At 46.2% G+C, this 26,449-nt stretch overlaps 1 protein-coding gene across 5 annotated transcripts in view; it reads right to left on the bottom strand.

Annotated features, from left to right (window-relative positions):
- Nucleotides 1-26,449, bottom strand: part of DOCK3 (dedicator of cytokinesis 3) — a 301,507-nt gene that overhangs the window by 82,623 nt on the left and 192,435 nt on the right. For all 5 annotated transcript variants that reach the window (XM_073562529.1, XM_073562530.1, XM_073562531.1 and 2 more), the window contains 2 exons: nucleotides 13,045-13,131; nucleotides 12,789-12,968 (listed from right to left, as the gene is read on the bottom strand). In XM_073562529.1, the coding sequence (XP_073418630.1) occupies nucleotides 12,789-12,968; nucleotides 13,045-13,131 (267 nt within the window). The remainder of the gene's footprint in view (nucleotides 1-12,788; nucleotides 12,969-13,044; nucleotides 13,132-26,449) is intronic.

Raw genomic sequence — 26,449 nt, 5'->3', positions numbered from 1 at the left:
ATACATCCCAATAACAGAGGGAGGACTGGGCTTCCCCTCAGTGGTGAGATATTATAGAGCAGCCATATTATACATCCCAATAACAGAGGGAGGACTGGGCTGCCCCTCAGTGGTGAGATATTATAGAGCAGCCATATTATACATCCCAATAACAGAGGGAGGACTGGGCTGCCCCTCAGTGGTGAGATATTATAGAGCAGACATATTATATATCCCAATAACAGAGGGAGGACTGGGCTGCCCCTCAGTGGTGAGATATTATAGAGCAGACATATTATACATCCCAATAACAGAGGGAGGACTGGGCTTCCCCTCAGTGGTGAGATATTATAGAGCAGCCATATTATACATCCCAATAACAGAGGGAGGACTGGGCTTCCCCTCAGTGGTGAGATATTATAGAGCAGCCATATTATACATCCCAATAACAGAGGGAGGACTGGGCTGCCCCTCAGTGGTGAGATATTATAGAGCAGACATATTATATATCCCAATAACAGAGGGAGGACTGGGCTGCCCCTCAGTGGTGAGATATTATAGAGCAGCCATATTATACATCCCAATAACAGAGGGAGGACTGGGCTGCCCCTCAGTGGTGAGATATTATAGAGCAGCCATATTATACATCCCAATAACAGAGGGAGGACTGGGCTGCCCCTCAGTGGTGAGATATTATAGAGCAGACATATTATATATCCCAATAACAGAGGGAGGACTGGGCTGCCCCTCAGTGGTGAGATATTATAGAGCAGCCATATTATACATCCCAATAACAGAGGGAGGACTGGGCTGCCCCTCAGTGGTGAGATATTATAGAGCAGCCATATTATACATCCCAATAACAGAGGGAGGACTGGGCTGCCCCTCAGTGGTGAGATATTATAGAGCAGACATATTATATATCCCAATAACAGAGGGAGGACTGGGCTGCCCCTCAGTGGTGAGATATTATAGAGCAGACATATTATACATCCCAATAACAGAGGGAGGACTGGGCTGCCCCTCAGTGGTGAGATATTATAGAGCAGCCATATTATACATCCCAATAACAGAGGGAGGACTGGGCTGCCCCTCAGTGGTGAGGTATTATAGAGCAGCCATATTATACATCCCAATAACAGAGGGAGGACTGGGCTGCCCCTCAGTGGTGAGATATTATAGAGCAGCCATATTATACATCCCAATAACAGAGGGAGGACTGGGCTTCCCCTCAGTGGTGAGATATTATAGAGCAGACATATTATACATCCCAATAACAGAGGGAGGACTGGGCTGCCCCTCAGTGGTGAGATATTATAGGGCAGCCATATTATACATCTCAATAACAGAGGGAGGACTGGGCTGCCCCTCAGTGGTGAGGTATTATAGAGCAGACATATTATATATCCCAATAACAGAGGGAGGACTGGGCTGCCCCTCAGTGGTGAGATATTATAGAGCAGACATATTATATATCCCAATAACAGAGGGAGGACTGGGCTGCCCCTCAGTGGTGAGATATTATAGAGCAGACATATTATATATCCCAATAACAGAGGGAGGACTGGGCTGCCCCTCAGTGGTGAGATATTATAGAGCAGACATATTATACATCCCAATAACAGAGGGAGGACAGGGCTGTCCCTCAGTGGTGAGATATTATAGAGCAGCCATATTATACATCCCAATAACAGAGGGAGGACTGGGCTGTCCCTCAGTGGTGAGATATTATAGAGCAGACATATTATACATCCCAATAACAGAGGGAGGACAGGGCTGTCCCTCAGTGGTGAGATATTATAGAGCAGCCATATTATACATCTCAATAACAGAGGGAGGACTGGGCTGCCCCTCAGTGGTGAGGTATTATAGAGCAGACATATTATACATCCCAATAACAGAGGGAGGACTGGGCTGCCCCTCAGTGGTGAGATATTATAGAGCAGACATATTATATATCCCAATAACAGAGGGAGGACTGGGCTGCCCCTCAGTGGTGAGATATTATAGAGCAGACATATTATACATCCCAATAACAGAGGGAGGACTGGGCTGCCCCTCAGTGGTGAGATATTATAGAGCAGCCATATTATACATCCCAATAACAGAGGGAGGACTGGGCTGCCCCTCAGTGGTGAGATATTATAGAGCAGACATATTATATATCCCAATAACAGAGGGAGGACTGGGCTTCCCCTCAGTGGTGAGATACTATAGAGCAACCATATTATACATCCCAATAACAGAGGGAGGACTGGGCTGCCCCTCAGTGGTGAGATATTATAGAGCAGCCATATTATACATCCCAATAACAGAGAGAGGACTGGGATGCCCCTCAGTGGTGAGATATTATAGAGCAGCCATATTATACATCCCAATAACAGAGGGAGGACTGGGCTGCCCCTCAGTGGTGAGATATTATAGAGCAGCCATATTCTACATCCCAATAACAGAGGGAGGACTGGGCTGCCCCTCAGTGGTGAGATATTATAGAGCAGCCATATTATACATCCCAATAACAGAGGGAGGACTGAGCTGCCCCTCAGTGTTGAGATATTATAGAGAAGCCATATTATACATCCCAATAACAGAGGGAGGACTGGGCTGCCCCTCAGTGGTGAGATATTATAGAGCAGCCATATTATACATCCCAATAACAGAGGGAGGACAGGGCTGTCCCTCAGTGGTGAGATATTATAGAGCAGCCATATTATACATCCCAATAACAGAGGGAGGACTGGGCTGTCCCTCAGTGGTGAGATATTATAGAGAAGCCATATTATACATCCCAATAACAGAGGGAGGACTGGGCTGCCCCTCAGTGGTGAGATATTATAGAGCAGCCATATTATACATCCCAATAACAGAGGGAGGACTGGGCTGCCCCTCAGTGGTGAGATATTATAGAGCAGCCATATTATACATCCCAATAACAGAGGGAGGACTGGGCTGCCCCTCAGTGGTGAGATATTATAGAGCAGCCATATTATACATCCCAATAACAGAGGGAGGACTGGGCTGCCCCTCAGTGGTGAGATATTATAGAGCAGCCATATTCTACATCCCAATAACAGAGGGAGGACTGGGCTGCCCATCAGTGGTGAGATATTATAGAGCAGCCATATTATACATCCCAATAACAGAGGGAGGACTGGGCTGCCCCTCAGTGGTGAGATATTATAGAGCAGCCATATTATACATCCCAATAACAGAGGGAGGACTGAGCTGTCCCTCAGTGGTGAGATATTATAGAGCAGCCATATTATACATCCCAATAACAGAGGGAGGACTGAGCTGTCCCTCAGTGGTGAGATATTATAGAGCAGCCATATTATACATCCCAATAACAGAGGGAGGACTGGGCTGCCCCTCATTGGTGAGATATTATAGAGCAGACATATTATACATCCCAATAACAGAGGGAGGACTGGGCTGCCCCTCAGTGGTGAGGTATTATAGAGCAGCCATATTATACATCCCAATAACAGAGGGAGGACTGGGCTGCCCCTCAGTGGTGAGATATTATAGAGCAGCCATATTCTACATCCCAATAACAGAGGGAGGACTGGGCTGCCCATCAGTGGTGAGATATTATAGAGCAGCCATATTATACATCCCAATAACAGAGGGAGGACAGGGCTGTCCCTCAGTGGTGAGATATTATAGAGCAGCCATATTATACATCCCAATAACAGAGGGAGGACAGGGCTGTCCCTCAGTGGTGAGATATTATAGAGCAGCCATATTATACATCCCAATAACAGAGGGAGGACTGGGCTGCCCCTCAGTGGTGAGATATTATAGAGCAGCCATATTATACATCCCAATAACAGAGGGAGGACTGGGCTGCCCCTCAGTGGTGAGATATTATAGAGCAGCCATATTATATATCCCAATAACAGAGGGAGGACTGGGCTGCCCCTCAGTGGTGAGATATTATAGAGCAGCCATATTCTACATCCCAATAACAGAGGGAGGACTGGGCTGCCCCTCAGTGGTGAGATATTATAGAGCAGCCATATTATACATCCCAATAACAGAGGGAGGACTGGGCTGCCCCTCAGTGGTGAGATATTATAGAGCAGCCATATTATACATCCCAATAACAGAGGGAGGACTGGGCTGCCCCTCAGTGGTGAGATATTATAGAGCAGACATATTATACATCCCAATAAAAGAGGGAGGACTGGGCTGCCCCTCAGTGGTGAGATATTATAGAGCAGACATATTATACATCCCAATAACAGAGGGAGGACTGGGCTGCCCCTCAGTGGTGAGATATTATACATCCCAATAACAGAGGGAGGACTGGGCTACCCCTCAGTGGTGAGATATTATAGAGCAGCCATATTATACATCCCAATAACAGAGGGAGGACTGGGCTGCCCCTCAGTGGTGAGATATTATAGAGCAGCCATATTATACATCCCAATAAAAGAGGGAGGACTGGGCTGCCCCTCAGTGGTGAGATATTATAGAGCAGCCATATTATACATCCCAATAACAGAGGGAGGACAGGGCTGCCCCTCAGTGGTGAGATATTATAGAGCAGCCATATTATACATCCCAATAAAAGAGGGAGGACTGGGCTACCCCTCAGTGGTGAGATATTATAGAGCAGACATATTATACATCCCAATAACAGAAGGAGGACTGGGCTGCCCCTCAGTGGTGAGATATTATAGAGCAGACATATTATACATCCCAATAACAGAGGGAGGACTGGGCTGCCCCTCAGTGGTGAGATATTATAGAGCAGACATATTATACATCCCAATAACAGAAGGAGGACTGGGCTGCCCCTCAGTGGTGAGATATTATAGCGCAGCCATATTATACATCCCAATAACAGAGGGAGGACTGGGCTGCCCCTCAGTGGTGAGATATTATAGAGCAGCCATATTATACATCCCAATAACAGAGGGAGGACTGGGCTGCCCCTCAGTGGTGAGATATTATAGAGCAGCCATATTATACATCCCAATAACAGAGGGAGGACTGGGCTGCCCCTCAGTGGTGAGATATTATAGAGCAGCCATATTATACATCCCAATAACAGAGGGAGGACTGGGCTGCCCCTCAGTGGTGAGATATTATAGAGCAGCCATATTATACATCCCAATAACAGAGGGAGGACTGGGCTGCCCCTCAGTGGTGAGATATTATACAGCAGCCATATTATACATCCCAATAACAGAGGGAGGACTGGGCTGCCCCTCAGTGGTGAGATATTATAGAGCAGCCACATTATACATCCCAATAACAGAGGGAGGACTGGGCTGCCCCTCAGTGGTGAGGTATTATAGAGAAGCCATATTATACATCCCAATAACAGAGGGAGGACTGGGCTGCCCCTCAGTGGTGAGATATTATAGAGCAGCCATATTATACATCCCAATAACAGAGGGAGGACTGGACTGCCCCTCAGTGGTGAGATATTATAGGGCAGCCATATTATACATCCCAATAACAGAGGGAGGACTGGGCTGCCCCTCAGTGGTGAGATATTATAGAGAAGACATATTATACATCCCAATAACAGAGGGAGGACTGGGCTGCCCCTCAGTGGTGAGATATTATAGAGCAGCCATATTATACATCCCAATAACAGAGGGAGGACTGGGCTGCCCCTCAGTGGTGAGATATTATAGAGAAGCCATATTATACATCCCAATAACAGAGGGAGGACTGGGCTGCCCCTCAGTGGTGAGATATTATAGAGCAGCCATATTATACATCCCAATAACAGAGGGAGGACTGGGCTGCCCCTCAGTGGTGAGATATTATAGAGCAGCCATATTATACATCCCAATAACAGAGGGAGGACTGGGCTGCCCCTCAGTGGTGAGATATTATAGAGCAGCCATATTATACATCCCAATAACAGAGGGAGGACTGGGCTGCACCTCAGTGGTGAGATATTATAGAGCAGCCATATTATACATCCCAATAACAGAGGGAGGACTGGGCTGCCCCTCAGTGGTGAGATATTATAGAGCAGCTATATTATACATCCCAATAACAGAGGAAGGACTGGGCTGCCCCTCAGTGGTGAGATATTATAGAGAAGCCATATTATACATCCCAATAACAGAGGGAGGACTGGGCTGCCCCTCAGTGGTGAGATATTATAGAGCAGCCATATTATACATCCCAATAACAGAGGGAGGACTGGGTTGCCCCTCAGTGGTGAGATATTATAGAGCAGCCATATTATACATCCCAATAACAGAGGGAGGACTGGGCTGCCCCTCAGTGGTGAGATATTATAGAGAAGCCATATTATACATCCCAATAACAGAGGGAGGACTGGGCTACCCCTCAGTGGTGAGATATTATAGAGCAGCCATATTATACATCCCAATAACAGAGGGAGGACTGGGCTGCCCCTCAGTGGTGAGATATTATAGAGCAGCCATATTATACATCCCAATAACAGAGGGAGGACTGGGCTGCCCCTCAGTGGTGAGATATTATAGAGCAGCCATATTATACATCCCAATAACAGAGGGAGGACTGGGCTGCCCCTCAGTGGTGAGATATTATAGGGCAGCCATATTATACATCCCAATAACAGAGGGAGGACTGGGCTGCCCCTCAGTGGTGAGATATTATAGGGCAGCCATATTATACATCCCAATAACAGAGGGAGGACTGGGCTGCCCCTCAGTGGTGAGATATTATAGGGCAGCCATATTTGAACAACTGAGGTTGATGTGGAATGATAAGGATAACAGACATTGGATAGAAATCGAAAGACATATCATAACCTCCCCAAATGTTGCATCTTTTTTTCATTTACACATCATTAGTGGGTCTATCCCCGGCGATGAAAGGAAATTGTGTCTGGCACCAACAGTGGAAGCGGCGCTGGGAGTGTGGAGCATTCTTATCAATAAACTGCACAATATTAAATTGGCGCTCTCTAAAGCCCCCATAGAGACTTCGGAGCGGTGTATCCCGGACATCCATCCTCATAGATACTAGAATTAGTAGTCCGAGATCGTGGCATCGGTGAATGACGATTGTCTTCATCCACCAATAATACAACATCATATCTCAGGAGATGTGACAGCTGGCGACCATTCACACCACACACTGCGGTCACAGAGATGTAATAGAGCTGTTATTGGTAATATAGGGTGTAATAATCTGGGGTCAGCACTCCTGCCCCTCACCCTTCTTTCTCCCATAATATTTAGTTATATCTAATACTAGCTGAAGAGCCGGCGCTGCCCGGGCATAGTAACTAACTGTGGTTAGTTATAGCAAATTATAATTATCCTCCATCCCATAGTCCCGTGCCCATATACCCATCACACATCCTCCATCCCATAGTCAACCATTATGACATCATAGTGAGCGGCGGAGCTTGCAACCTATGATGACATCAGCGTCGCCATGGCAACCATTATGACATAATAATGAGGGGCGGGGCTTGATACGCACACACTTTTTCCCCATTATGTAGACAGGGGCAAAATTGTTTGGTGAATTGGAACGCACAGGGTTAAAATTTCGCCTCACAACATAGCCTAGGACACTCTCGGGGTCCAGACTTGTGACTGTGCCAAATTTTGTGGCTGTAGCTGCGACGGTGCGGATGACAATCCCGGACATACATACATACACACATACATACACACACACATACACACATACACAAATACACACACACATACATACACACATACACATACATACACACATACATACACACATACACACACATACATACACATACACAGACACATACACAGACACATACACACACACACACATACATACACACATACACACACACATACATACACACATACACACACATACATACACATACACAGACACACACACACATACACACATACATACACACATACACACACACATACATACACACATACACACATACATACACACATACACACATACATACACACATACATACATACACACATACACACACACATACACACATACACACACATACACACACATACACACATACACACACACATACACACACACATACACACACACATACATACACACATACATAATAATAATAATAAATTTTATTTTTATAGCGCCGACATATTCCGCAGCACTTTACATTTCAGAGGGGATTTGTACAGACAATAGACATTACAGCATAACAATAATCACATACAGTAGATTATAACAAATAACAAGAGGAGTGAGGGCCCTGCTCGCAAGCTTACAGTCTATGAGGAAAGAGGGAGACACGAAAGGAGGGTGGTAACAGTTGCTCTGATTGTATGGACCAGCCATAATGTTAAGTGTGTAACAGTACAGACACATAGGGCTAATGGATGCATAAAGCATGTGGGAACATGATGCTGGGAACCTGGTTATGGTAAAACTTTTGGCTCTGCCACACAGGGATAGGTTAGGTTAATGTGTTGAGGCGGTAGGCCAGTCTGAATAAATACGTTTTCAGGACACGCTTAAAATTGTGGGGATTGGGGACTAATCGTATTGACCTGGGAAGTGCATTCCAAAGAATTGGCGCAGCACGTGTAAAGTCTTGGAGACGGGAGTGGGAGGTTCTGATTATTGAGGATACTAACCTCAGGTCATCAGCAGAACGGAGGGCGCGGGTAGGGTGGTATACTGAAACAAGGGAGGAGATGTAGGGTGGTGCTGAGCCATGCAGTGCTTTGTGGGTGAGGGTAATAAGTTTATACTGAATTCTGGAGTGGATGGGTAGCCAGTGTAATGACTGGCACAAGGTAGAGGCATCGGTGTAACGATTGGTGAGGAATATGATCCTGGCTGCAGCATTCAAGACAGATTGGAGAGGGGAGAGTTTGGTAAGAGGGAGACCGATTAGAAGAGAGTTACAATAGTCGAGACGAGAATGAATAAGAGAAACAGTAAGAGTTTTTGCAGAGTCAAAAGTAAGAAAAGGTCGAATTCTAGAAATGTTTTTGAGGTGCAGATGACAAGAGCGAGCCAGTGATCGAATGTGGGGGGCAAAGGAAAGCTCGGAATCAAGTATGACCCCAAGACAGCGGGCATGTTGCTGGGGAGTAATAGTGGAACCACACACAGAAATGGCAATGTCGGGTATAGGTACATTAGTAGTGGGAGGAAACACCAGGAGTTCAGTCTTTGACAGGTTCAGTTTCAGATATAGTGAGGACATGATGTTAGACACAGCGTTTAGACAATCGCTGGTGTTTTCTAGAAAGGCTGGCGTGATGTCAGGAGAAGAAGCGTATAATTGGGTGTCATCAGCATAGAGATGGTACTGGAAACCAAATCTACTGATTGTTTGACCAATAGGGGCAGTGTACAAGGAGAAGAGGAGGGGGCCTAGAACCGATCCTTGAGGAACCCCAACAGTAAGGGGAAGGTGAGAGGAGGAGGAACCGGCAAAAGAAACAGTAAAGGAGCGGTCGGAGAGATAGGAGGAGAACCAGGAGAGAACGGTGTCCTTGAGGCCAATGGAACGGAGCATAGTGAGGAGGAGCTGATGATCCACAGTGTCGAATGCTGCAGAGAGATCCAAGAGAATTAGCATGGAGTAATGACCATTTGATTTAGCTGTTAGCAGATCATTAGAGACTTTAGTGAGGGCAGTTTCAGTGGAGTGTAAAGAGCGGAAACTGGATTGGAGAGGGTCGAGAACAGAGTTTTCTGAGAGATAGCGGATAAGACGGGAGTGGACCAGGCGTTCCAGGAGTTTAGAGATGAAGGGAAGATTAGAGACAGGTCTATAGTTAGCGGCACAGTTTTGGTTGAGGGATGGTTTTTTAAGTAGTGGATGTATGATGGCATGCTTAAATGAGGAGGGAAAAATACCAGAAGAGAGAGAGAGGTTAAATATTTTAGTTAGGTGAGGGGTGACAGCAGGGGAAAGGGACTGGAGGAGATGAGACGGAAATGGGTCACTGGTGCAAGTAGTTGGGCGAGAAGATGCAAGGAGCCTGCTTACTTCTTCTTCTGTGACTGGTTCAAAATCAGAGAGTGAGTTAGATGCAGTGGGGGAGGGAGGACAGTGCATGGTATGAGGGGATTTGGAGATAATTTCCTGTTGGATCTGGTCAATTTTTTCTCTGAAGTAATTGGCCAGATCGTCAGCTTGGAGCTCCGTGGTTGGGGCCTGTACTCTTGGATTGAGTAGAGAATGAAAAGTGTCAAAGAGACGTTTCGGGTTATTGGACAGTGAGGTGATGATGGTGCTGAAATAGGTTTGTTTGGAGAGGTGAAGGGCAGTGTTGTATGTTCTAAGCATAAACTTAAAATGGATGAAATCTTCGTGTAGATTGGATTTTCTCCACAGACGTTCGGCGCACCTGGAGCACCGCTGCAGGAAACGTGTTTGCACCGTGTGCCAGGGTTGTCGCCGTCTGTGTTGTGGTGTTCTATTTATAGGAGGAGCAAATTCATCCAGGGCACTTTGAAGTGTTTCATTGTAATGCTTCAATGCAGAATCAGGACATGAGAGGGAGGAGATAGGGGCCAATGAAGACTGCAAGTTCTTCAGAAGTTTCTGGGTGTTAATGGCCTGTATGTTTCTATAAGTCTGGACAGTGGGGGTGACCTGAGCAGCCTGGCAGTTCTTTATAGAGAATGAAAGAAGATTGTGGTCAGAGAGCGGGAGAGGGGAGTTTGCAAAATCATCCACTGCACAAAGCCGAGAGAAGACCAAGTCGAGGGAGTTTCCGTCTTCATGCGTTGGAGAATTAGTAAGCTGCGAAAGGCCAAATGAGGAGGTTAGAGATAAAAGGTGAGTAGCAGATGGGGAGAGGGGAAGAGCAATGGGGATGTTGAAATCTCCCATGATGAGGGTAGGGATGTCACAGGAGAGAAAATATGGAAGCCAAGTGGCAAAATGATCCAGGAACTGATGGGAGGGGCCGGGAGGACGATATACCACCGCCACTTGCATGGAGAAGGGGGTGTAGAGTCTGACGGCATGGACCTCAAAAGAAGGGAAGACAAGTGAGGGTACTTGAGGGATAACCTGAAAGGTACATTTTGATGATAGGAGCAGACCAACGCCTCCACCAGCTCTATTGTCTGATCTTGGGGTATGAGAGAAGTGTAGCCCCCCGTATGAAAGAGCAGCAGCAGCGGTAGTATCTGACTGCTGGATCCAGGTTTCAGTAAGAGCCAGGAGGTTAAGAGAATTAGAAAGGAAGAAGTCATGAATGAAGGAGAGTTTGTTACACACTGAGCGAGAATTCCAAAGTGCACAATTAAGAGAGACAGATGGCATGCAGGGAATATTAATAAGATTAGAGGGGTTTCTGAGTGTAGCAGTCGGGAGGTTTGACTTTCTATAACATGGGGGACCAGGGTTGGGAGCAATGTCTCCTGCGACTAGGAGAAGGAGGATAGAAAGAGTGAGCAGATGGTTAAGTGATTTGTGAGAGCGTCTCTGGTGTTGAATGGTGGGACTGCCTGGATCTGTGCAATTTAACAATGTGAAAAGAGCGTGAGTGCTATACATAGGAGAGGAAAGAAGCGAGGGGCCAATATGGATGGAGTATAGAGAGTTAATGCCAGGGCGGTGGATGTGTGTGAATGCAGCGGCCAGGATATAAATTACACAAATGCATATGGTATATATTTGTTGTACTCCAAATGTACAGGGAGTAGATGTATATAAATGTCTTACCTGTCTCCTGCCCTGTCTAACTGCCATGTTATAACTGCCAGAAGTACTTTGATACATGTACTTCGATTACATGTGCATAAATGCCACCCCTGCATAAATGCTCCCCCTAGCTATGTCTGAATATATAGGAGGTTAAGGCTAAGTTGTTTTTTTTTTTTATTTATTTATTTTTTTTTGTTGGCTCTCTCTTCTCGTTAATCAATCACACTAAATTGAGACACCAGGACCCAATAAAATGTTGTGGTCAAATACATACACACATACACACACACATACACACATACATACACACACACATACACACACACACATACATACACACACACATACACACACACATATACACACATACATACACACATACACACATACACACACACATACACACATACATACACACACACATACACACACACACATACACACATACACACACACATATACACACATACATACACACATACATACACACATACACACACACATACATACATACACACACACATACACACATACACACATACATACATACACACACACATACACACATACATACACACATACACTTGAGCTTTATATATTAGATTATGTTTAGCTGTCAAATGATTAAGAAAGATATTGTAATGTTGTACAATGACGGAAGGATCAACTGCTGTAAAAGCATGTCTTTATAAAACAATAAAAAGTTCATGGAGAAAAAAAAGAGAGAGACAGCCAGAGAAAGACAGCACGAGACAGCGAGGGGGACAGAGAGAAAGTGACAGCGAGCGGGACACAGAGAGCGAGACAACAAAAAGGACACAGAGACCGCAAGGTGGGGGACACAGAGAGAGACAGTGAGAGGGAGAGTCAGAAAGACAGCAAGAGAACACAGAAAAATTGGGGGGTAGGGAACACAGACAGAGAGCAAGACACAATGTAAGAGAGAGAAAGTGAGAGGAGGACAGAGGGCAAGACCGTGAGAGGGCGAAACAAAGACTCAGAGGAACACACAGAGACAGAGGAGAAAATATTGAGAGACAGTGAGAGAGGGGCAAAAAAAAAGATAAAGAGACAGCAGGTGGGGAAGCTAGAGACAGATCTATAAAGGGATGGATAGCGAGAATAGCAATAGACAGACACATAGGGGTCCTGTAGGTGTCACTCGCAGCTCTCGCACCTCCTGGTATCGCGTGATCCCCCCGTTGACGGCGGCATCGATGACCCCATTCAGACACATGCTGAGCAGGTTGATGTTCCCGTGCAGATTGTGGTGCTGGTACTGGGTGATCAGCGCTCGCAGCTCCTGCGTCTTGTTCCCCAGAACCTGCAGCGCGTTCTCCAGGGGACTCACCTCTACCTGCGGACCCCACCCCGATTATTACAGATCACATGTGATGTGAGACCACCACTCCCTGTGGCTGCAGACACCTTACCAGCTCTCGCTTCTGGACTTCAAACCAGCAAGAGATTCCCGGGAGACTGTGAGACAGTGTGAGAGTGCTGCGCTCTATCCATAGACTCTGAAAGAGAGAGGAGATAGTGTGAGAGTGCTACACTTTATCCATAGACTCTGAAAGAGAGAGGAGATAATGTGAGAGTGCTGTGCTCTATCCATAGACTCTGAAAGAGAGAGGAGATAGTGTGAGAGTGCTGCACTCTATCCATAGGCTCTGAAAGAGAGAGGAGATAATGTAAGTGCTGCGCTCTATCCATAAACTCTGAGAGAGGAGATAGTGTGAGAGTGCTGCACTCTATCCTTAGGCTCTGAAAGAGAGAGGAGATAGTGTGAGAGTGCTGCACTCTATCCATAGGCTCTGAAAGAGAGAGGAGATAATGTGAGAGCCAGGGCTGTGGAGTCGGAGTCGTGGAGTCGGAGTTAGTTTTGGTTGGAGTCGGAGTCGGTAGAAATGTACCGACTCCAACTCCAGCTTTAAAAAAAATGTATTAATATTTCATAATTGAACTTTCATATGAATTTTATAAATGTTACTCAAATATATATGTTCTATCAAACTATGAACAACAGTGATAAGCAGTTCTGCTGGAGATAGAGACATTTCTTACTTCTTGTGTGTCACTGTTCTCCACTGCCCTTATCTAATCTTATACTTGGTTAACCTCATGCTGCCCCAACCCCCCTACTTACAATGAATGAAACTGAAAGTGAAAATGTGTTGCAAATTCTTAGTAGTAAAGCTCCTCCTCTAGACTAGATCATACTAGGTGTGCGTCTTCCAAGCATCTCACAGCTGCCTGCTACTCAGAAGAGGAAGACTGTAAGAAGTATTATCCTTTCAACAAACTTTGCATCAGTTAACTGTGAGTACATGAGGAATAATAACAGTATTACTGACCACTATATCAGTTGTACGACCTGGCAATAATTTTGTACAATTGTTTTTAGGAAAAACAATTGTCATTTGGATTGTGAATGCAGAATTAAAAACCTGAGAATGTCAAAGAAGCATCACATTAAATCAGCTGTATTTGAACATTTCACCATCACTCAAGATAGAAAACATTATGTCTGTCAGTGTATGACAAATGATCCAGACGAAAACAAATGCTGTGAAGCCAAGATGAGTGCATATTCAGGCAAAGATAAAAATGCTCCTACCAGAGCTTCTAATCTAAAGAGACATTTACAGCGCTTTCATCCAGAAGTACTGAAAGCAGTGGATGAGAAAGACTGCATCCAAACCAATGAACCAGTGCCCAGCTCTTCCAGCCAAACAAAGGAGCAGAGAACTTTGCAGCCATCAGTTGCAAGATATTTTGTCAGTGACAAAGTTACTGTGACAATGACAGTAGATACATTTAAAAAACAGATCATAGAGCTTGTTGTAAAGGATAGTGTGCCTATTTCATTATTTTCACGACCAGCTTTTATGTGTCTGAATGGGGAAATGGCCCGCAAGCTTGGTGTTTCTCTGGAGAGAGAGAGTATTAGAAAATTAGTAATCGAAGAAGCTTTTAAACAAAAGGAAGAACTTAAAAAAACTCTCAAGGGACGCTTTCTGTTTCTTAAAATGGATGCCTGCACACGTCACAGAGTGAACTATTTTGCCATCAATGTCCGATTTGTTTGTGACAAAAATGAAATAGTTACCAAGACATTGGCAGTAAAAGACACCAAAGCTCATCACACCAGTGAGTTTCTCCAGGTCTTGGTGGAAAAGGTTCTGCAGGACTATGAACTGAAAAAAGAGCAAGTTCTTTCTGTCGTAACTGACAATGCTTCAAATATGATAAGTACTATTAAGCTAATGAATGAGAGTAATGATGGTGACCAGCAGCTAGAAGAACATTCTGGGTCCACAGACACAGAAATGTTTGAAATAGAGGAACACAGTATTGTAACTGAGGAGCAAACTGAAGTTGCTTCAGATGAACAGCAACATGATAGTTTAGATGATCTTGTTGAAACTGTGTCAATATGTTCTTTCATTCATCACATGCGCTGTGTTGTGCATACGCTACAGCTGGCTATAAGAGACAGTCTGCAAGAAGGACATGCTGCTGCACTGATTGGCAAGGTGAGAAAATTGGCTACTGTTGCCAGAACCCCTAAAGTTGACTCAATTTTGAAGAGACGTGCTGGAAAAGGGGCAATTATTGATCAAGCCACACGATGGGGCAGTACTTACTTAATGATTCAGCGCTTGGTTGAACTGAAAACCTTTCTTGTAGACATGGCTAACCCTCAACTGACGCTAAATGAAAGTCAGTGGAATCAGGTGACTGAGCTGGAAAAATTGCTAGAGCACCCATTTACAGTGACTAAAAAATTACAAGCAGAGGACTTAACTCCAGGTATTTTCTTAAAGGAGTGGAAGAACCTGATGTTTCGCCTGTCCCAAAGAGGAGGGTTAATTGCAAGTGGCATTGCTACATCAATGAAACGGAGAGAGGAGCTACTATTACAAAATAACATTCTTTTGGCAGCTGTTTATGTAGACCCAATGCATCGGATTCTTCTAGATGATCAACAGCTAAGTAAAGGAAAAGAAGCTCTGTTTGAAATAGCAGTAAGGATGAAAGGGTTGCAGAACAGTCAGGAGGAACAAGAAGAATTTGGTCGTCCTGCCACATCTTCACCCTCATCATCAACTGATAAAGAATTTAATTTCGAAAAATATTTGGATCACAAGGACCGTGCAAAGCATTCCCGCATAGAAGAAGAGTCACCCCCATCAAGGAACACAGCCAGTACATTTCAGCAGAATTTTTCATGTGCACTAAAAGAAATTGAGAAATTTGACCGTTCATCAAAAATAACAGTGCAACAAGCGATTCCTCTGTATCCTGACATTGTCAGAGATGTTGCCCGAGTGGTTACTGCTTTGCCACCAACACAAGTTAGTGTAGAGAGGTTGTTCTCTGCTCTCAAAATAATTAGATCAGATTTGAGGGCATCCATGAAGGAGGATCTGACAGAGGCAATACTTTTTCTGAGGACAAATTTATAGATTTCTTCTTATTAACTGCATAAAAGTGTTTATTGCATATTTACTTACAGTTTAGAAAAGTTTATAAAAGTTATTTGCTATATTCTAATTGTATTCTAATAAATGTAGTTTTTGCTCTAAGTGGTCTGATTACTTATATGATGGTGAGAAACTGAATAAGCACGATGTTTAATATTTTACAACAGTAAATTTGTTGTTATGAATTGGCCATTTATGAAGGAGTCTGAGTCGGAGCCTGATAAAATCCAGGAGTCGGAGTCGCAACTGTGGCTTACCGACTCCACAGCCCTGGTGAGAGCGCTACACTCTATCCATAGACTCTGAAACAGGGATTTTAGTGATAACTCACAGTAAAATCCTTTTCTCTGAGACGCTCATTGGGGGACACAGATACTATGGGGTGTATGCTTCTGCCGCTTGGAGGCTCACACTAAGTGAAAAAAGGAGGTTAGCTCCTCCGCCGTATACACCCTCGCCCCTATTGCGGGCGGAAATCAGTTTGGTGCCAAAGCAGTAGGAGGACAACAAAATCAGCATTAATGCAGGTACAACATGTCCAGAAAAAAGACCACCCCTATATCACATAAATAAATGTGTATAATTAAACAAAATAGACGCCAACTTAGCTATCAGGGTGGGTGCTGTGTCCCCCAATGAGCGTCTTGGAGAAAAGGATTTTACGGTGAGTTATCACAAAAATCCATGTTTCTCCTTTGCCTCATTGGGGGACACAGATACTGTGGGACGTCCTAAAGCAGTTCCTGGGTGGGAGATTGACTCACCGATCCAAGCTACATGCACCTCTTGTTTAAAGGTGCGCCACCGCTGCTTGGAGAATCCTTCAACCCAGGCTTGCATCCGCTGAGGCCTGAGTATGGATATTGTAATGTTTGGCAAATGTGTGCAGGCTGAATCAGGTTGATGCCTTGCAAACCTGTTCCGTCGAAGCCTGGTGCCGAAGCGCCCAAGAGGCACCCACTACCCGAGTAGAGTGTGCTCTTATCCCTGCTGGAATCGGCGTGACTCTAATGCAGTAGGACTCCTGAATAGTCAAACAAATCCATCTGGCTATGGTCAATTTCGAGGCAGCGAGTCCCTTCCTGCGCCCTTCGGGGAGCACGAACAGCGTGTCCGTCTGACGAAAGGGTGCCATCCGCGCCACGTACCTCCGGAGCGCTCTTACCAGGTCCAACGTGTGAAGAGCCTTTTCCACACGGTGCACCGGTGCTGGACAAAATGAAGGCAAGACAACATCCTCATTAATGTGAAATGAGGACACGACCTTCAGGAGAAAAGGAGGGGCTGGTCTGAGCACCACCTTATCCTTCTGGAAAGAGAGGAACGGAGCTCGGCAGGATAGGGCCGCCAGCTCTGAAACCCGCCTGATAGAAGTGATGGCCACTAGGAACACCACCTTCCAGGAAAGGTACCTCAAAGAGACATCCTGCAGTGGTTCAAATGGAGCTTCCTGCAGAACACTTAGGACCAGGTTAAGGTCCCAGGCGTCCATAGGTGCCTTATAGGGAGGTACCAAGTGGGAGACTCCCTGGATGAATGTCTTAACCTGCAAATTGGTAGCAATTCTGCGCTGGAACAGGACGGATAAGGCCGATATTTGTCTCCTGAGGGAACTTGGGGCCAAGCCCGAGTCTAGGCCCGACTGGAGAAAGGCCAAGATGTTGGGAATCGAGAATCTCAGTGGAGAAACACTGCAGCCTTGACACCAAGCAAAGAACACCTTCCAGGTGTGGTGGTAAATTCGTGCTGAAGCAGGCTTCCGGGCGCTAACCATTGTAGCGACCAACTTGCTCTCAAACCCTCCCTGGGTTAGAATCCAAGATTCAACGGCCATGCCGTCAAATACAGGGCCCTTGAGTTCGGGTGGCAAATCGGCCTTTGAGAAAGTAGATCTGGGCGCTCTGGCAGTCGCCAAGGAACGTCGGCGAGCAGTTGCATTAGATCTGTGTACCACGCTCGACGGGGTCAGTCCGGGGCCAGCAGAATCGCCGGAACCCCTTCCGTCTTGATCTTTTTGATGACCCTCGGGAGTAGTGGCAGTGGGGGAAATAGATATGGGAGGTGGAGCTGGTTCCATGGCAGAACCAACGCATCCACAGCAATTGCTTGCGGGTCCCTGGCCCGAGCGACATATGTGGGCACCTTGGCGTTCACTCTGGACGCCATCAGGTCCACATCCGGAGTTCTCCACAGTTGACAAAACTGCTGGAAGACCTCGGGATGTAGTGACCACTCTCCGGACACAAGACCCTGCCGGCTGAGAAAGTCTGCCTCCCAGTTTTCCACGCCCGGGATGTGGACTGCCGAAATCACAGAGTGGTTTGCTTCGGCCCACTGAAGAACTTGCCCTACCTTGCGCATGGTTGCTCTGCTGCGGGTGCCCCCTTGGTGATTTATGTAAGCCACCACCGTGGCGTTGTCCGAGTGAATCCGGACGGGGTGGCCTGCTAAGAAGTGATGAAACTGCTGCAGAGCCAGCCGAATTGCTCGTAACTCCAACAAGTTGATCGGGAGGCGTGCCTCCTGTGGCGACCACCGTCCCTAGGTCGTGTGTTGGCGAAACACCGCTCCCCAGCCGAGGAGACTGGCGTCGGTTGTTATCACCAACCTATGGTCTGGGGGGAAGGGTTTCCCTGGGTCAGAGAGGAACTGGTTATCCACCATCCGAGTGACTGCCTGACTTGAGAGGACAGTCGGCACCGCCGATCGAGCGTGAAAGGATTCTTGTCCCAGGCTGACAAGAGAGCGTGCTGCAGGGGCAAAAATGGAACTGGGCGAACGGTATTGCTTCTACTGCTGCCACCATTCTTCCTAGAATCCTCATTCCGAAACGAATGGAATGAGGGACTGGTTGGCGAAGAGTCCGAACTCCCTGCCGGAGAGCTAGGTGTTATGAATGAGTCACCGGAGGAGGAAAAAACAAAAATGCAAGCTAAGTTCAGAAAACCGGAGAGGTTGGTAGCTAACGGATTGCAGACCCCTGATCCTATTCACACAACTAACAGTAGCCGTGGAGTGTTCCTACGGTGATCCTAGACACCTCGTCACAGCCGGAGAACTACATAAGCCTAAAGAAAGAAAGGGGAAATCTAAACTGCCCCAGAGCAGACCCCAAAGCAATAGACAGCCCCCAACATGTATTGTCGGTGAAAACAGATGAAAACACAAACACAGACAGAAAGACAGGCTGTAATGTCTTCGGACTTTTATGCTAGATCCGTTATCTTCGCATTTAGTGTGTCGGCCATCTTGTTTCCTGGACTGTGCATTGACTTTTGCCCTCAACCAATATGGAGTCCTCAGCTTGTCGTTGGCCATCTTGTTTCCTGGCATGTGCAGTGACTTTGCCCTCAAATAACATGGAGTACTCAGCTATGATGTCCCTGCCCTGTTTCCTGCCAATTGTCCTTTTAATCAGCTCCAGCTGATTCACCTGTGCTCCTGAATCAGCTCTATTCCCAGTTTGTGACTTGGTCTGTGAAGCCTGGATCTCCTCTGCTTGGAACCATTTGTGGACACAGAACCCTTCTGCTTGCCAGCTACTTCTGACAGGAAAGTAATAGACTCTGAATATCGTTGGTTGTTTGCCTAACTCTGCAACTATCCTGCTACTGCACTACTTGTATGAAGTAATACAAGAAATGCTTAAGAAGCTTATGTCTCATGTGTCTTATTATACCCATGCGTTAGACTCTAGATAGACTGTATACCACATGACAGATTCAGGAGCCATGATAGAGTCTGCTGGGTCTGAGACACCGCTGCAACCTGTATAGAGATTTTTTTTTTTTTTATTTTTTTTTTTGGATCTTTGCCGTTGGGGAGCCGCTGCAGGCTGTGGATCCAAGATATCGATATATGTGATAGTGGTTGTGGCTTCTCACAACCTTTCCAGGTGAGCACATTCCCTTCTTTTAAGTCAGGAGTGTTACCACAGGTAAACACTATTGTGCTCCTTTTCTTTCTTTCCAGCCTCTCTGCCATACATCTTCGGGGAATATGGAGGACTCTGTTAAACATCTGTGCGAAGTAACCAATTCAATCCTTGCCGATCTACAGGCAGTAAAGGACAGCTTTGCAAGTCTGCGGGATCGGAGTGATCATAATCTACAGGTGTTCGGACAAACCACTCAGGACTTACGAACCCGGATTGAGGTTCTGGAGCGACAAGTCCAAACCCAAACTTCCACCCCGGCAATGGGAATCCCCAAGCTACCACCATTCCGCTTTGGCGGTGAACGGGAAAGATTCAGAGGATTCATTAATCAATGCAAACTGTTCTTTGCGGCTCATGCGCCTCAGTTCCTTACTGAGCGATCTAAAGTATTAACAATAATTATGCTGCTCTCCAACAAAGCTCTCGCATGGGCAAACCCTCTAATTGAGACTGACGACGACTGTCTAAATAACCTTGATGCTTTCATTTCAGCTATGGGGAAGGCATTCGATGATCCGAACCGCGGTGCTACAGCGGAATCAGCTATGTTGACTTTAAGCCAAGGTAAGCGCTCAGTAGCAGAATATGCTCTGGATTTCCGGAGATGGGCCCTCGACACCACTTGGGATAGCTCCGCTAAAAGATCGGTTTTTCGGAGAGGATTATCCTCTGTAATTAAAGACGAACTTGCTCGTGTCGACCCACCTACAGCATTAGGAGATTTTATCAACTACTGTATTCGGATCGATGCTCGGCTTACTGAACGCAGACAGGAGAGGTGGTCGGAGCTAAGGCACTCTAATCATTTATTCTCTCCCTCTCCAGCCAAGGAGTCCTTGAGCAGGATTATACGAGAACCAAAACCCGAGCCTATGCAGGTGGACTCTTTACAGAGACGGGTCAGTGATGCACGTAAGGAACAGCGACTAAAGGAAAATCTGTGTTTCTATTGCGGTAAGTCAGGACATTTCATCATCAACTGCCCCAGTCGTTCTCGTAAGACAACTGCAGCCATCATACACTGCGAGTGCTGTGAGAGGGGTTCTGTCAGGTCCGCACTACAGACCCCAGAGGGAGTAGAAGATACAGACATTGATTACTCGGACTTGAACTCCGTTATCTCTGAGCCCGATGCAGGTGTTACTGCAGCAGTTTTTCCGGTCCTCTCAGCGGTTTCCCAGCTGAGCTGCAAGAACAACAATTCTCATTGCTTCATTCCCCTCAAACTCAGGGTTCACTCCGTTTGGGTATCTACCTCCGCTATGATTGATTCAGGGGCAAGCGGCAATTTTATGGACATCTCCTTTGCCCAGAGACATAACGTACATTCAGTAAAGAAGGCTACTCCTGTACAGATGGAGACCGTGGATGGCTCACTGTTAAACTCGGGACCAGTGGACCAGGAGACGGAACCCCTGAAGGTCCTCATGGGTAATGACCATCAAGAGAGTCTGTCCTTTATGCTCATCTCTTCTCCTCATTTCCCTATTATTCTAGGACTGCCTTGGCTGCAGGCTCAGAATCCTACGATTAATTGGGAGACTAAAGAACTGCACTTTCCGAAGACACAGATAAGTCCAGAAGCTTCAGTCTGCTCCATCCCTAAGGGACCACCATCAGTCTCAGAGCTACCAGCAATATACCGTGAGTATGCTGATGTGTGCGACAAAAGGAACGCAGACCTACTACCCCCTCACCATCCATATGACTGTCCAATAGACCTATTACCAGGTGCAGGGATACCGTTTGGCAAGATTTACCCTTTGGCAGGGCCAGAGCTAAAGGCGCTAAAGGACTATATAGATGAACAGCTAGCCAAGGGCTTCATACGCCATTCTTCATCTCCCGCTGGTGCACCAATCTTCTTTGTGAAGAAGAAAGACGGATCTCTTAGGCCCTGCATAGATTATCGGGAGCTCAATAAGATCACGATCAGAAACCGTTACCCACTACCTTTGATTCCGGAATTATTGGAGAGAGTACGGCATGCAAAGCTCTTTACTAAGTTGGATCTCCGTGGGGCCTATAACTTGGTCCGCATTAGACCTGGGGATGAATGGAAGACTGCTTTCAGGTCACGCTACGGACACTTTGAATACCTGGTAATGCCATTCGGTTTATGTAATGCCCCAGCAACTTTCCAACATTTGGTGAATGACATTTTTAGAGATCTCCTGGATACATTCATTGTAATTTATTTGGATGATATCTTGATTTTTTCTAACTCCACAGAGGAACATCACAGACATGTGAAGATGGTCTTAGAACGCCTTCGACAAAACCATCTGTATATCAAACTAGAAAAGTGCGAATTCCATCGGACGGAGATCCAATTTCTGGGGTATGTAATGACGTCACGAGGAATTAGTATGGATGAGAGTAAGATCCAAGCCATTAAAGACTGGCCGGTCCCCAAGAATGTAAAGGAGGTCCAGCGCTTTATAGGGTTTGCTAATTTTTATAGGCGTTTTATCAGGAACTTTTCTGAGGTAGTGTCTCCCATCACACGGCTTACCCGCAAGAACTCTGCTTTTACCTGGACCCCCCAGGCTCAAGAAGCATTTTCCCGCCTGAAACAGAAATTCACCACGGCACCTATTCTGGTGCATCCTAACCCTGAACGTGCCTTCATAATAGAGGTGGATGCCTCAGACAGTGCCATTGGAGCTATCCTCTCCCAGAGGACAGGCGAGAAAGAAGTCTTACATCCCTGTGCTTTCTTTTCTCGGCGGTTGTCTCCTGCAGAACGAAACTATGATGTGGGTAATAGAGAATTGTTGGCCATCATCGCAGCCTTCAAAGAATGGAGACACCACCTTCAGGGAGCTGCACAGCAGATAATCGTCTTGACTGACCACCGCAATCTCGAGTTTATCAGATCGGCTAAGTGTTTGACTCCTCGCCAGGCTCGTTAGAGTCTTTTCTTAAACCAATTCAGTTTTGTTATCTCTTATAGACCAGGATCGCGTAATGGAAAGGCCGATGCGTTGTCTAGACTCTACTCAGATGAAACTATCCCACTCACGTTTCATAAGACTGTTATCTCTGATTCCAGGTTCCTGGGGGTGATCCATAATCAAGACTTGCTTAACGATATCAAGGAAGCATACCATACGGATCCCTGGTTGGCACAACCATCTTGTGAAGTAAGTCTTGTATATAAGAATGGTGTGTGGATTCAGGGGCAACGCCTGTATATTCCTGAAACGGCCAGAGGGAAAGTACTGCAACTCGTCCACGATTCTAAAATAGCGGGGCATAGAGGAGTTCTGAAGACTCAAGAATTCCTGTCTCGCTTCTTTTGGTGGCCCACGTACAGAAGAGACGTTCTGGATTATGTCACTTCTTGTGAAGTCTGTGCTAGATGCAAGACTCCACGTTCGTCGCCTACAGGTCTTTTACAACCCCTACCCATTCCCACCCGTCCATGGGGATCCATATCAATGGACTTCATTGTGGAGCTGCCAACCTCTCAAGGGAAGAACACAGTTCTAGTGGTGGTGGATCGGTTAACAAAGGCAGCCCATTTTATTCCGTGTGTGGGTTTACCCACTGCGAAACACACATCGGACTTGATCATCCAAAATGTGTTTCGTCTGCATGGCGTACCGGATGAGGTTGTATCTGATCGAGGGGTGCAATTCACTTCAAAGTTTTGGCAGCACTTCTGTGCTGCGTTAAACATCAAAGTTAATCTATCTTCTGCCTTTCATCCGCAGACAAATGGACAGACTGAGCGGACTAACCAGACCCTAGAACAGTATCTCCGCTGTTTTATCTGCCACCTACAAGATGACTGGGTGGATTTGCTCCCACTGGCTGAATTCTCTTACAACAATTCGCAGAGCGCTTCCACTAAGCTGTCACCCTTTTATGCCAATTTGGGTTATCATCCTAACATCCTTCCTCGATTTCCCATAGACACACCTCTCCCAGCTGTAGCCGACAGAATCACATCTCTACAACAGAACCTTGATCTACTTAAGAGGAATCTGGAATCCGCTCAGGACAGGTATAAAAAATCGGCAGATAGGTTTCGTAAACCTGCACCAACCTTCAAGGTAGGAGATTTGGTTTGGCTGTCAACTAAGAACCTTAAGATGAGAGTACCATCATCCAAATTGGGTCATAAGTACATCGGGCCTTATAAGATTACTAAGCTTGTCAGTAACGTTGCCTGTCGCCTTCAACTGCCGAGATCTATGAGGATTCACCCTGTGTTTCATGTTTCTCTACTGAAGGCTGCAACTCCCAATTCTTTCCCTGGTCGTTCTTCTTCCCCTCCTGCTCCGGTCCTCATCGATGGCCAGGAGGAGTTTGTCGTGGAAAGGATCCTGGACTCCAGGTTGCGTAGAAACGGGGTGCAATACCTGGTACAGTGGCAAGGCTATTCTTCTGAGGACAACTCGTGGGAACCAGCCTCCAATCTCCATGCGCCTCGTTTACTCCGCCAGTTCCATCAGAGGTACCCGGGAAAGCCTGGACTGGGGCCATCCGGAGGCTGTCCTTAAGGGGGGAGTAATGTAATGTCTTCGGACTTTTATGCTAGATCCGTTATCTTCGCATTTAGTGTGTCGGCCATCTTGTTTCCTGGACTGTGCATTGACTTTTGCCCTCAACCAATATGGAGTCCTCAGCTTGTCGTTGGCCATCTTGTTTCCTGGCATGTGCAGTGACTTTGCCCTCAAATAACATGGAGTACTCAGCTATGATGTCCCTGCCCTGTTTCCTGCCAATTGTCCTTTTAATCAGCTCCAGCTGATTCACCTGTGCTCCTGAATCAGCTCTATTCCCAGTTTGTGACTTGGTCTGTGAAGCCTGGATCTCCTCTGCTTGGAACCATTTGTGGACACAGAACCCTTCTGCTTGCCAGCTACTTCTGACAGGAAAGTAATAGACTCTGAATATCGTTGGTTGTTTGCCTAACTCTGCAACTATCCTGCTACTGCACTACTTGTATGAAGTAATACAAGAAATGCTTAAGAAGCTTATGTCTCATGTGTCTTATTATACCCATGCGTTAGACTCTAGATAGACTGTATACCACATGACACAGGCAGAGCAAACGATGGGGCCCAACTAACTAGATAGGAAAGGACAGAAAAGATGCTAGCTGCAATCCACAAAAACCCTACCAAAAACGTCCCAACACGTCTGATAAGAAAAACAGCCCTGAAGTCACTAGACTTCAAAATCCCTATATCAGCACTCCGATATATTCTGAAGACAGAACAAAAGAGATTTAACCGATCAGGGACAAAATGGAAATTCAGCAAAGCCCCAGCCGGGGCCGGCTGAACACAAAACTAAGCAAATCAGACAAAATTTCAACAATAACAGAGCAAAACTTAGTTTTCAGAAGACAGGAACTGAACTGGAGTCCAGAGCTCAGAGCAGAGAAATCACCAGCAACCTTACAAGGGCGTCGGCAGCCTTATATCCACTCAGAGATTCCGGATGTCCAATCGCAATCCATCTGTTCAGATGACAGGTTTCTCCCATCCAAATCAGTTTCACCACCTCCTTTCACCAGCAGAGGGAGTTCATCGGACATCAAAGGTGAACGAGAAAATGAGCTCATAACAGTAGCTCCCCCTTGAGGAGGGGTCACCGAACTCTCATCCACGCCACCAGGCCGATCAGGATGGGCCCGATGAAAAGCACGAACCAATCTTTCAGCATGAATATCAGATGCAGAGACCCAAGAATTATCCTCCTGGCCATAACCCTTCCACTTGACCAAATACTGTAGTCTCCGTCTAGCCAGACGAGAATCCAGTATCTTCTCAACCTCATATTCCACATTACCTTCAACCAATACAGGGTCAGGAGGTGCCACCACAGGAACTACTGGCTCAACAAACCTCTTCAACAGAGACTTATGAAACACGTTATGGATCTTAAATGTAAGAGGAAGAGCCAATCGAAAAGAGATCGGATTAAGAATCTCCAAAATCTTGTAGGGTCCAATAAATCTAGGTTTAAACTTTGGAGAAGCCACCCTTATAGAGATATTCTTTGATGACAACAAAACCATATCACCCACCTTAAACCGGGGACCAATGGTCCTATGCCGGTTGGAAAACCGCTGGGCCTTTTCCTGTGAGAGAGACAACTTATCTACCACTTCGTCCCAAATCTGGTGCATTCTCTCCACCACAGTGTCAACACCTGGGCAGGCAGAAGACTCCACCTGCCCTGAAGAGAATCGAGGATGAAACCCAAAGTTACAAAAAAAAGGTGACATCAAAGTGGCAGAACTAGCTCTATTATTTAAAGCAAATTCGGCCAAGGGCAAAAATGAGACCCAATCATCCTGATCAGCAGAGATAAATCATCTCAAATAAGACTCCAAAGTCTGGTTTGTTCTCTCCGTCTGCCCATTGGTCTGAGGGTGAAACGCAGAGGAGAAGG

The sequence above is a fragment of the Dendrobates tinctorius genome, unplaced genomic scaffold, assembly GCF_039654945.1.
Source record: "Dendrobates tinctorius isolate UK_male_01 unplaced genomic scaffold, ASM3965494v1 ptg000357l, whole genome shotgun sequence".
In the NCBI taxonomy this organism is placed as follows: Eukaryota; Metazoa; Chordata; class Amphibia; order Anura; family Dendrobatidae; genus Dendrobates; species Dendrobates tinctorius.
This window is presented reverse-complemented; position numbering and strand designations above follow the sequence as displayed.